The sequence below is a fragment of the Humulus lupulus genome, chromosome 9 (genome assembly GCF_963169125.1).
Source record: "Humulus lupulus chromosome 9, drHumLupu1.1, whole genome shotgun sequence".
NCBI classification, from domain to species: domain Eukaryota; kingdom Viridiplantae; phylum Streptophyta; class Magnoliopsida; order Rosales; family Cannabaceae; genus Humulus; species Humulus lupulus.
Genome location: NC_084801.1, coordinates 154,368,460 through 154,381,376, shown reverse-complemented (window position 1 = coordinate 154,381,376; position 12,917 = coordinate 154,368,460). Strand labels below are relative to the sequence as shown.

The window sequence follows — 12,917 nt, the reverse complement described above, 5'->3', positions numbered from 1 at the left end:
TCATTTGGCTTCTTTCTTAGTAATTTTTTTTTCAATAAATTTAAGGCTTTTAAAAATTAAAATATTTTTTAATCATTTTTTCCAAACAATTTTTTTTTAGCTATTATGTTTGCTTTAAATTTTTTGATTAAAAAAATATTTTTTGATTAAATAAAACTATTTTTTTATTTTAGAATTAATTTAGGTTATTTTTATATAACTTCATTTATTTTTCAAAATTTAAAATCAATTTAAATTATTTTTTTAACTATTTGGGTAATTTACTGTAATATCCTTTTAGGTATTTAAGAGTAACAAACCATAAAATTTAAGCAGATTAGTCGCAATTAGCCCAACGAAAACTTAACACCATTAGGTGGGGATAGTATCGACACATTATTTTGACTGTTTGGATAGTTTTGCCACCAAAAAATAATTTGAGTATTTAAGTGTAACAAACTATGAAATTTGAGTAGTTTAGTTGCAATTAACCCTAATAATAATAAAATAATTCTTTCTCTATATCCCTTCTTCTCCTGTACCAAAAAAATATAGCCAACAAAAAAAAAAAATAGAAAAACGCACTCAATGTAAGTCGTACAAGATAAGTTTCCTTTCCAAAAATAATTATCAATACATAATTTTTTTTTTTGAAAACAACTAATAACACCATCAAATAAATTTCATTCTAAGGTCCTGCTTGGGATTGATTTTGCTTTTGCTTATAGTTAAAAACGTAAGATAAAAACTTTGACTTATTTTTTATGTATGGATAATTATTTTATAAAGATTTTTTTTAATAAAAATTTCTTTTTAAAATGTTTAGTTATCAATAAAAAAAGAACTTTTATAGATAAATTAGGAATAATACAATTATTTTAATTTAGAAAATAGCTTCTCAAAAAGATTTATTTGAAAAAATTACAAATCTTCATTTCTCAAAAAATACATTTTAAATTGAAAAAATACTTTTATTTTTTTTACCAAAACACTCCCAAAAGTACTTTTTTTTTTAAAATTTTATAAGCTAAAAGTAGCTTAAAATAAGTTAAGCCAAACAAGCCTATGTTTTTTTAGACTAATAACCAATTCTACTTATTTGAAAAAGTTCATCCTAGTTTTTAATATCTGCTATTAAGATTGATTTTTTTCCTTTGTCTTTTCTATCTTGTATATATTCATCTAAACATCGTCACCTACTCCTTTTTTTTAATACTAATAAGATAATTGATTTATATATAGTTGATTTGATTCTCTTCAAAATATAAATATATTCCGAAACTTCATTATCATAGTATCTTATAAATTCTTATTTATGAATAAATTTTGGATAAATTATTATTTGGTACTTTGTGTTTTATCGAAACATATATTTGATACCTTATGTTTTCAATAATACTCACCTGGTACTTTGTATTTTTAAATTGTATATATTTGGTACCCTGGACTCAGATTTGATAAATAAAATTATATCAATATTACCAAATTGTAATCAGTTGTATGTAATTAAGTAATTAAATATGAATTTGAAACCCATAAAATTGATGCAATTTAGTCATATTAATAAAATTTTATTGATCAAATTTGAGTCTAGGATATTAAATATGTACAATTTCAAATTATAACGTACTAGATGAACTCAGATTTGGTACCTTATGTTTTCAATAATACTCACCTGGTACTCTGTAATTTTAAATTGTATATATTTGGTACCCTGAACTCAGATTTGATAAATAAAATTATATCAATATTACCAAATTGTCATCAGCTATATATAATTAAGTAATTAAATATGAATTTGAAACCCATAAAATTGATGCAATTTAGTCATATTAATAAAATTTTATTGATCAAATTTGAGTCCAGGATATTAAATATGTACAATTTCAATTACAAGATGAACATTATTAAAAAAATAGAGTACTAAATATTTATTTCAATAAAACACATAAACTGATTAACCTTAAGAAAATATAATAAATTATAGTGATCATCATTTATGATTTTAAAGTTAAAAGGGATATATATATATATATATATACATATATATATATATATGGAAGACTTCTCAATGGTTACTACTCATAAATTAGTACTAACAATTATAATGATGTGACAACATAGTGACTTGGTATAGCAAGTCACCAACATGTAAATTTTTTTTTTAACATTAATTTCGAATTTCGTTATTATTTTTTTTTGTCATAATTAATGTTGTTTCTAACCAATGAGATACACTAACTATATTTTAGAAATTGACATGTATTTGAAAAATGAAAAGTTTACAATATTATATTTTTATAATAAATACATGTTTTTCATTAGGTAACCCTTCTAAAAATTTGAAAAAATCAAATTTTATTTTTAGAAATATTTTAATAACTATAAATATGAACCATTGATTTTAATCAAATGGTTAATATTAAAGTAACCATCTATGGGTAGTAACCATTAAGAGTGCACCCATATATATATATATATTTATCAATCTTTAAAAAGAATAAGCAGTGAAAACTAACAAGACTAAATACAGAAAATAATTTTAAATAAAATATATATCCGTAGATATTATGTAATTACTGATATTTTTAAAAGTATAATAACAGGAAACCTTCCCTAATTATATTCAAATTCAAATTTTAAGGAAAAAAAAATCGTACAGAATTCTATAAATGTATCTCTTGCTCCCAAAATCTTTTACCTCCAAACCCAACCCTAAAGGCATTCAAGAGTATTTTTCAAGTGTGAAACCTTGGAAAAATCTTAAAGAAGACAAGATCAGAAAGAAGATAGGTTGAGAGGAAATCATTAACATTCAAGGAAAACAAATTAAGGTATGGTTTAAATTCAAGGATTAATTAATGTCTTGTTTTATTTTTAATCATTGTTTACATGTATTGTGGTTTTATGGAATATATTTGATTAGAGATTAGGGATGGGATTTTAAATGATTAAGATTCATGCAAGGGGTTAATGATTAATATTCATGATTTGTTATTAATATTAAGAATAGAATATATATGTTAAGTAAAATATGGATTTCAAATTTCTACTAATTAAGAAATTAGTTTGACTTATTTAATAAAATTAATAAATTCTAATAATATTATTTGGGGTTCCTTTATTTGTTCACATTGGTTTTTCCAATTTTCAATTCCACATAATAAACATATTTTAATTAAAAATTATAGAGTTTTAAAAGTATCAGAAGCATAGTCCTTTTACAGATTCCTACACGTGTTTTTCTTTGCAAATAAATTATAAAATATTCTCGAGTGTTATTGTGTATATGTTAGGTTAATTATTTCCAAGTTTTAGGTTGTTCCGAGTCCGTAAGAATCAATCATAATAGTAATGAAATATTAGTTTAAAATTGTAATGGTTTTTCTTTTACTTTTCATGTTCTCCAATTAGTATCTCCTCCAATTAAGCACCTTAATTCTTATTCTAATTTTGTGAAACGTGTTATGCTATGTTTTATGATTGTTAGAATGTGGAAAGTGATGCATGGTAAGAAGTATAAGGTTCCATCTCAGAACCAATTGGTGATGAGTGGAGTAACTCATACTCTTATAAATGGTATGATGATTCCACATACTTTCCATGTGAGATTCTATTCTCTAACATCCCCCCTCAAGATGGTGGCTATTTTTGCTCACCAATCTTGGACGGCTCGATCGCAAAGGGCTCTTTTGGCTCTCTTTGGCTCACTATCCCCGAATCACAAAGGGCTCTTTTGGCTCTATTTTTTTGGACCGGTTTTGGATTTGGATCGGACATACTCATTAGAATTTTCTTTGACTCTGATACCATGTTAGAATGTGGAAAGTGATGCATGGTAAGAAGTATAAGGTTCCATCTCAAAACCAATTGGTGATGAGTGGAGTAACTCATACTCTTATAAATGGTATGATGATTCCACATACTTTCCATGTGGGATTCTATTATCTAACAATGATTACGTATAACTGCAAATTGTAAATTTTATTCACAAAAATAAGTCTATAACAATAATTGAGAAAGTCTCAATTTAACTCATGTATAATTCACCTATTTCACTATTTATGATAATTATTTCATCCTTGTCCACTAAATGCTATGTTTTCTCTAGATTTTAACCATTTTGTAAAACAAGTTTATATCTATTCATTTAATATCTTTATTTATTTCCAGAAACTATGGCTGGTGAAATTTCTTTAATATCGAATTTAGCTAATGGAAAATTAACTGGTAGTAATTTTAAAAAGTGGAGGAGTGAGATGAATATCGTGCTCGCATGTGAGAATCTCAAGTTTGTGCTCATCGAGAATTTTCCTGAGAAACCCCTTGCAAATGCTTCTCATACTGTTCGAGAGAGATATGATCATTGGATTAGATCCAATGAGCTAGCTCGTCGTTATCTGTTAGCAGGCATGTCTGGTGTGCTCCAAACCATGTATGAACGCATGGAAACTGCATATGACATTATGAAGTCTTTAGAGGACAAGTTTGGGCATCCTGAAAATACCATACTTGAGGCCATGAATGCTCTTATTAATAGCAGAATGAAGGCAGGTCAATCTCTCCATGAATATGTATTTTCTATGATAAGCCATTTCCATGATGCTGTGTCTAATGGTGCAAAAATTGATGAAGTCGCCCAAGTAGCTCTAATCTTACAGACTTTGCCATCAACTTTTGATACCTTTCGAATCAATTATATTATGAATAAGAAATATAGCCTTATTGAGTTGATGAATGCTATTCATAATTATGAAGCTACTAATCAGCAAAAGGGTGATGAAGCAAATGTTGTTGAAGACCAACCTTCCTTGTTTAAAATTAAGAAAAGGAAGCTAGTAGATGGAAGTAACAAGCCTTCTGAGAACACACCTAAGAAGAAAAATAACAAAAAAGCCAACTCTACCCCTAAAGGAATTTGTTTCCACTGTAATGTGGAAGGGCATTGGAAGAGGAATTGTGAAAAGTATCTTGAAGAGTTGAAGAACAATAGGAAAGGTAAATATGATTTATTGATCATTGAGACAAGTTTAGTAAAAAATAATTGTTATTCATTCAAGATCCACTAAATATATTTATTTTGACTTACAGTTATGGAAGACATAAAGCGGGAATACGGCTAATCTTTCAGCTAGAGCACTAAGAGAAGCAAATATTTATTTTTGTAGAAGACATTTGCTTTGTTCCTAATATTATAGGACAAACTTAATTTTTGTTTGAAATGTTTATAATAATATTTTTCCATTTCAATAATTATTATGTTAGAAAAAATACTATCTCCATTTTCTCTCAAAAAAACCCTAGAATTAGGTTTGTCCTCCTAGCATGGGTGGCTTTTCCTCAATCATTTTCTTTGTTTGTGGCTTCGGATGGTGGTGTGCAGCGAATAGCTAAGGCCACTCATTCTCTCTTGGCCCTTGTTTTTTTTTTGTTGAAGTGAACCCTTCTTAAAGCAATGCAACACAAAATAACATTACTGAATCAAACACGTTTACAACTAAACGGGCACTCCCATACAAGCCACCCAAAATGAAAATGCAGAAAACTAAAAGAAATTAACATACAACTTACATGACAGACTCGGTAGAACTGAAGAACTAACACAGAACCGACCTAAGAATCGGCAAACAATAATCAACTAACATGGAAACAAATACTAACACGACTACTGACAACAAACTAGAAAAGCAAACACTGCTCAGACCATCAAAATGTTCTGCAGAAACCATCAATTAATACCTCTGTTATGGGAGGTACCAAGCCTTGTAATTGTTGAGGATGGAATCTTCATAGTTCTTCCAATTTATCTTTCCTTCAATTCTAAAGTGCATGGCATATTTAGCAAATTTATGGGCCATTAAATTTACTGTTGGGGTCAGGCTATAAACAACCCAAGTTTTGTGATACAACTCAAGACAAAATATACAAGTAATCAACCTTTAATGATAGTAAAACACAAGTTACATAAACACAAACACAAACATAATGAGATCAAAGTTTAGAGTAGACCTTCCTTGAAGAACAACCCTTAGAACATAAAATCACAAAGCTATGCTTGACACAAATGTAGATTTGTTGTCCAAAAATATATATTCCTAGCCTTCTTTATGGAAATGCTTGAAGCTACAACAATGGAATGAGATTGGAATACACAAGCCTTGATCCTTCACACAAGCCAAACTTTCTTGATGAAGATCTTGGAGAAAACTAGTAATGTTGGAGCTAGAGATAGATAAAGAGAGTTCTTCTTTTAGAGAGAGAGGTAAATGATCAAGTCACCAATTAACTCATATGATCCCCTTAAGCAGTATAGGATCTTCATTAGACTAAAACAAAGAGATAAGAGTATTTAAATTTAAGTTTTGGAGCGAAATTACGTAACCGTACAAACATCCAATAACGACCTAGGCGATGTATCGCCCGTCAGGTGATGCATCACCTAACACCAGGCGATACATTGCCTGATCTATCTTGTTTAGGGTTCCATGGGCTAGGCGACGCGTCACCTCCCAGAAGCGATGCATCGCCGATGCCCCTGACTTTGCACTCCAAAATTGTAATGCCCCGAAATCCCTAATGCGGTTTAATGGATGGATTAGTAGGCCGGGAGGGCCATAACTGTTTAATTATGCCATTAAATGATAATATGCATGTTTATGTGAATTATATTATAATATAATGTTATATGCATGCATGTGGGTCCACATTTGATTATTATGATATTTTGGTAATTTGGCCCGTTGAGGGTATAATTGTATATTTGTATGCATGTCGGTGACATATTGTTGAGATCACATTATAATGTGGGTTTGTTCGAGCTATTCGGCATGAGACGATCATGGAATATTAGTTAGCGGTCTAGTCATAACAGGTTTAAGTCCGGGGCTCGGGATGCGTCTCGGGGTGGTTTTAATGATTAGAGCGTTACCGGGAATTAAATGGTAACGGGATATAAATTATTGGTGTTTGAGATTATTGAGAATAGCGAGAATTGGAGAGCGTTAATTACGATTAACGAGATAGGTGGGAAATACCAATTTTTCCCTTGGCAGCCTTTAGAAATCCTTATTAGACCTAGGGGGATATTGGTCTTTGCACCCCTAGGATAGATATATGCCATTTCAGGCTGTGAAAAGAGAAAAATAGAGTATCACTTGAAGCTTCTCCCGTACCTTCTTTCCTTCAGCTTTCTTTGTGATTTTTGAGCCATTCTTGAGGATTCAAGCTTGGGAAGTAAGCCTTGAGAGTTTGGGAGAGTGTTCCACCATTGAAGAGCATCATAATCTGAGTTTGAGGTAAGTTTCTAGCCATTGAATTCCCTGGTTTGCCCTGTTTTAGTTCTGATTTGTAGTTGAGGTTTTTAGGTTGGATACTTGGTTTTTTTGGGAGTTTTGGCTAGGGTTCTTATGGTTGTGATGTTTGGGGTATGTGAGGATGTTTTTTGGGTTCATTTGGCACCAAAAATGGGCTTTGGAAGCATTGGAATCAGGTTAGAATCGAAGGAGTTGAAGAAGGAGGTTTCAGGGGAGTGCTGTTCTGGGGGTAGCGCTACAACGCCCATCAGAGGGCGCTTTAGCGCTACACAGGATGGTTTCTGGGTGGTTGGGGGTTCTAATTTTAGCGCTGGGGGTGCTATTGAGCAGCGTTGTAGCGCTACTATGTTCCTCCAGAATCCTGTTTTGAGTGTTTTAAGGGTTTTTGGCTCGAGGTTTCAATCCTTAAGGCCCGGGATCGAATCTACTCACCGTGTGGGCATGTTTCGAGGTCCCGAGAGTGGGGTTTAGGTTAAGACCCTTTCATTGTTGATTTTCATTAATGGAGGTTATAATTGGTTGTGATTAGGTAACCGCTAAGGAACCAAAAGGTTGATCGTTCTCAGGAGTCGTTCTTATTATATTTCTCGCTTGAACCGGAGGTAAGAAAACTGCACCCTGTGTATATGACATGCATGATTGTTGTTGAGGCATGTTGGTTGATAAATGTGGACATTGATTGCATATTAAATGCTAGCGAACGTTGTTTACTTGTGTATGGCACTGATTAGTCAGGGACGGCACTGGTCGTGTATCACTGGCCTTAGAGTCAGAAACAGCATAAGCGTCCTGAACACAGGGCTGAATGAAGATTAGATCTAATCGATTTCAGCATTGAATGACTCTAAGACATTAATGCTGGACTGACCCTAAGGTCGATGAAACTTATAAGCGCTTGACTAGTCTAAGCTTGTTACTCAGAGCCATGGCCTAAGGTCTAGGTGACTGCTTGTCACATGGCTAGGGAACAATGTTCCATAATTATGACTCTAGAGTCATGAGGAAGGTTATGTTGGTGACTAGTCATCATGCACCTATCCTGTTTAAGCTAGTGAAAGATTCACTTATCTGTTAAGCCCCGGTGACCCTATCGTCACATGGCTAAAGAGAGTTGTACCCACCTTAGTGACTTTTCCAATTGTCACTTACCTGTTTTGGACTGAAAGTCCTGAATGATTATTATGATCATTGTTGATATTATATCATGCTATATTGTGTTTTCTTGCTGGGCCTTGGCTCATGGGTGCTATGTGGTGCAGGTAAAGGGAAAGAAAAGCTCACCCAGCCTTGAGTAGAGAGCTTAGGTGGTGATGTGTACATATGCGGCCGCTTGACCACCACGGCCAAGGTGTTCTCAGAGGAACTAGGGGGTTTACCCTATTTTTGCTGCTTAGGTTGGCGGGTTTGTAAATTTGAAATAATAATGACCATTTTGAGTTGTAAATAACTTGTAAAAGTTTTTATGGGCCCATGAACAGTTTTATGTATTTAATAAAATATATCATTTCCTTTTTATTGGGTTTTTCCACCTTAGCCTGTTAATAACACTTAGAAGCACGTTTTTAACCAAAGGACTCGGGTAGCGAGTCAAATTTCCGGTTCACCGATCACCGTAACTGTTCTGGGGTAACCAGGGCGTTACAAAAATATGTCTCAAAACATCCCCAAATGCTCCCAAACTTCTTGGGTGCCCTTATATACTCCAAATAAATATTTTGGATCCAAAAATATAATTTACAAATGCCTATGTCGAAAGTTAACTTTCACATGTTGACTTTTGTGAAGTCATTATTGTTTTAGCACATCTTCATGCCAAAACAATTCCACTATGTATTTAACCAATCTCAACATTTACCTCCCTGTCAATCTTAGACACTTCCCAGTGGTTTAAAGAGGAGCACAACTTAATAAAGTTGCTTCTAATATCTTCAAGAATAGAAACTTCAGTCATATTCCTCTTGTTGAATGCTTTGACTGCCAACAAACAATCACTCTAAAATATGTATGAGTAGAAAGGTTGAGATTTTGCAGAGTAAGCAGCCAGTAATAGAGCTAAGCCTTCAGCTCGTGTTGGGTCCAATTCATTCACTCTTTTTGTGGTCACTGAGAAAATTGAGCCCTTTGAGTCTCGGCAAAAAGTCGCCAAGAAGGACCCCTTCTTCAAGATCGCTACATCTGTTGTGAAACAGTGCCAACAAGGCGGGGGAGGCAACCATGCAACTTTATGATCATTTAGAAACCAAGTAGCCAAGCTCCAATCAGATAACCTTGATCCAAACTTGGTGCAAATGGTTGAAAAAGTGGCTGGAGTAGCACTATGTGCTATTTCATTCCTCTCCCTCCAAATAATATCAATTAGAACCGAGGCTTATAGAAAGAAATCCATAAAGGAAAGTTGCGTTGGGATGTTACTGTGACACCTGAAATAGGAGAACCATTCTTTCTAGTTTTCTATTGTCGTTAGTTCAGTTTGCAGATCACCCACATTGACAAACCATAACCTTGTCGCCCATTGGAATTTACAGAAAAGATGGAATGGTGATTCCTCCACTGGCCCACAAAATTAACACCCTGTGGTTCCAGTATCCATAAATTGAGATAGTTTCGTTGAGATTGGTAGAGCATCAACAACCATTTTCCACCATAGGTGTTTGAGTCTTGTGTGAATTTTTCTTTTCCAAATACACTCCCATTCCATTTCTTTCGGCTGACCCAAATAGGGAAGAGAGAAGGTGGACCAAATAGAAAATTTTCATGTAGCATCAGGAATCCACATCTAGTCATCCTCCCTCTCCACAAGCAGGATGTGGATGCTAGTAATTATTTTGACATCACCATTGATTGAGTTTTGGTAAACTCCAGGCATTGTTCTCAATGAATTGGCTGACCCAAAAAATGCCATGAGTTGCACCCAAGCAAGGGGTGGGTCTATGTGGTGTTGTTGGCAGCTAGTTGTCAAACAAAATTGAAGTAGTTTTTCCATTACCAATGGCCTTTCTGAAGAAGATTTAATAATTTTATTATACTTTTCCAAACCCCAGAGTCAGTTGACTTATGTATGTAGTTGAGGACATTATGATCTTTCAAGTATTTAGCACGAACTATTTTGTGCCATATGTCCTTCTTTTGCGATAGGATTTCCCACACCCTTTTTTCCAAGAAAGCTTCATTGATGGATCTAGATGTTCGAAATCCAAGCCCACCAAAAAATTTGGGAGAGCAAAGTTTACCCTAAGATAATGTATGGATTTTTCTATTATTTGAGGAATCACCCCACCAGAACGATCTCAAAGATTTGTCAACTGATTCTTGTATGGAACAAGGCATTGGGCCTGATGTTGCCACATACAAGACTAGAGACGATCCAACAGTTTGCACAATGGTTATTCTTCCTACTTTAGAGATCAGTTTGGCTTTCCATCCTTGGAATCTTGAGTTGACCCTACAAAGGATGAATGACATATCTTTGGACTTTGATCATGAAGTGAGTAGGGATAGACCTAGGTGGGCACTGTCAATTCTCACTCTAGGCATTTGCAGAAGGTTAGCTATCTCCATTCTCTTCGCGTGAGGGACCCCATTAGAAAAGTACACCGCAGATTTCAGTTTACTAACTTTTTCCCTAGACTAGGAACATTATTTATCAAGGCACTCCATGAATACCTTAGTTTCTTTGTTAGTTTCTCTGCCAAACAACACTATATCATCTGCAAAGAGGAGGTAGATAACAGTAGGAGTCTGTCTAGCCACTCTAATTCCTTGGATTTTCTTCAGCCTTTTCACTCTAAGGAGTAGATGAGATAATCAATCAGTGGCTATAATAAATAGGGCTAGGGACAGAGGGTCACCTTGTCTCAAACCTCGTGTCGGGATTATAGTACCAACACTACCCCCATTGAGTAGGAGTGTGAAAGTTGATGAAAAACACACTTCATATTCCATCTCACAAAGGTTATATGGAAACCCCGCCCCATTTAGAGAGTACCGTCTTCAAAAAATTCCAATCCAACCTATCGTAGCCCTTTTCCATATCCAACTTAATGAGAATGTGTCCATCTTTAGTACATTTGGATTGCATTGAATGGAGAATTCTTGGACAACCATTGAGTTATCTTGAATAACTCTTCCTTTCACGAAGGCAGATTACATTGGAGAAATGATGTGACAGGATGGGTCTAAGTCTGTTGGCAAGCAATTTAGAGATTATTTTATAAGCTACATTGTATAAAGCAATTGACCTATAGTCATTTATAGAATTCGACTGCTCTTTCTTTGGCAGAAACACCAAGTTTGCTTTATTCAAAGAGGTGGGGAGCTCACAGTGAATGAAAAAGTGCTTGATCATGCTTATAACATCCTCACCAATATTTTCCCAATGGTGTCTATAGAAGAAAGCCAGCATACCATCTGACCCTGGAGCCTTATCTGAATCAATAGAATGAAATGCTTCCGTTATCTCAATATCACTTGGAATCTTTATGAGCATCAGATTTTGCGCTAGAGAGATATGCGGCGAGATCAAATCTTCCAGGTCCATAGGGAAATGTGAAAGAGGGGCTATGAATATGCCACAAATTTTTTCTAAGAAGCAATCCCCTATGCACTTTCTTGAAGCTAGCTAGTTTCCGCGTGAATCTTTAATCGTGTGGATGAAATTGCATCTTCTTCTAACAATGGTTGAGGCACGAAAGATTTTCATGCTTTTGTCTCCATATTTTAACCAAGAAATCCTTGATTTTTGTTTCCAAAGGATTTCTTCTCGCCTCAAAGATTCATTTAACGCAACCATTGCCTCAAATTCCTCCATCTGATTTTGGTTGTTAGCACTTTCAGCTTGCAGAAGTTTAGCTTTGGTCTTTGAAATTTGAGACGCCGCCTTCTTAAATTGAGTGTGGTTCCACACTGCCAAGTCTTTCCTAACTTGTTGCATAATGGCCTCGAAATTGATCATTGGATTAGGGTGGTTAACCGACATCCAAGCTTTGCGAACTGCCCAAATACATCTCGAATTTTGAAACCACGTGTTCTCATATCTAAACATTCTGAAAACATTGTCTTTATCACCCAGTGAATCCAACAAAATTGGATTATGGTTCGATGAGGTTGTCGGAATGTTAGTAACCATAACTATTGGAAACAAGATTCTCCACTCTGAATTTACAAGGCACCGATCCATTCTAGCGCTCTTATGAGAGCTTAGGCCTCTTGAATAGGTAACATTCTTTCTCCAAGAGAATGGTATTCCAGAGGCACCCAAATCAATCAAGCTCATTGATGAAACCATTCTTCTAAGATTGAAAGAATAGTAAGAAGTATTACTCAGTTTTGAGTAATTCAAACACTCAATGTCCTTTAGAGTTCCATTGAGATCACCCATTATCAAAGAAGGAATAGAGGATTTGATAATTTCTTCTCCCAAATTTCTCCAGCACTCCTCATAACCTGAAAGGGAAGGAGGACCGTATGTTTCATAAATATGTCAGTGTGTGTGAGGCGGGTCCGATTTGACCAAACCTTTGATACAATTCTTAAACAAAGTTAACATTTCAAACTGAACTCCTTTTTCCAGCAAATACCAAGCCCACCCGAGAGCCCCAAAGGTGCTACATAAATAGACTCATAAAA

At 34.2% G+C, this 12,917-nt stretch overlaps 1 protein-coding gene across 1 annotated transcript; it reads right to left on the bottom strand.

Moving 5' to 3' along the window:
- Positions 1 to 11,910: 11,910 nt before the first annotated feature.
- LOC133800199 (uncharacterized) lies at positions 11,911 to 12,669 on the bottom strand. Its single transcript, XM_062238151.1, has one exon. The coding sequence runs from the start codon at positions 12,667 to 12,669 to the stop codon at positions 11,911 to 11,913; it is 759 nt and encodes a 252-aa protein (XP_062094135.1).
- Positions 12,670 to 12,917: the final 248 nt, after the last annotated feature.

Excerpts from the sequence above, each read along its gene's own strand:
- LOC133800199 (XM_062238151.1), bottom strand. The coding sequence starts at position 12,669 with ATGGGTGATCTCAATGGAACTCTAAAGGACATTGAGTGTTTGAATTAC.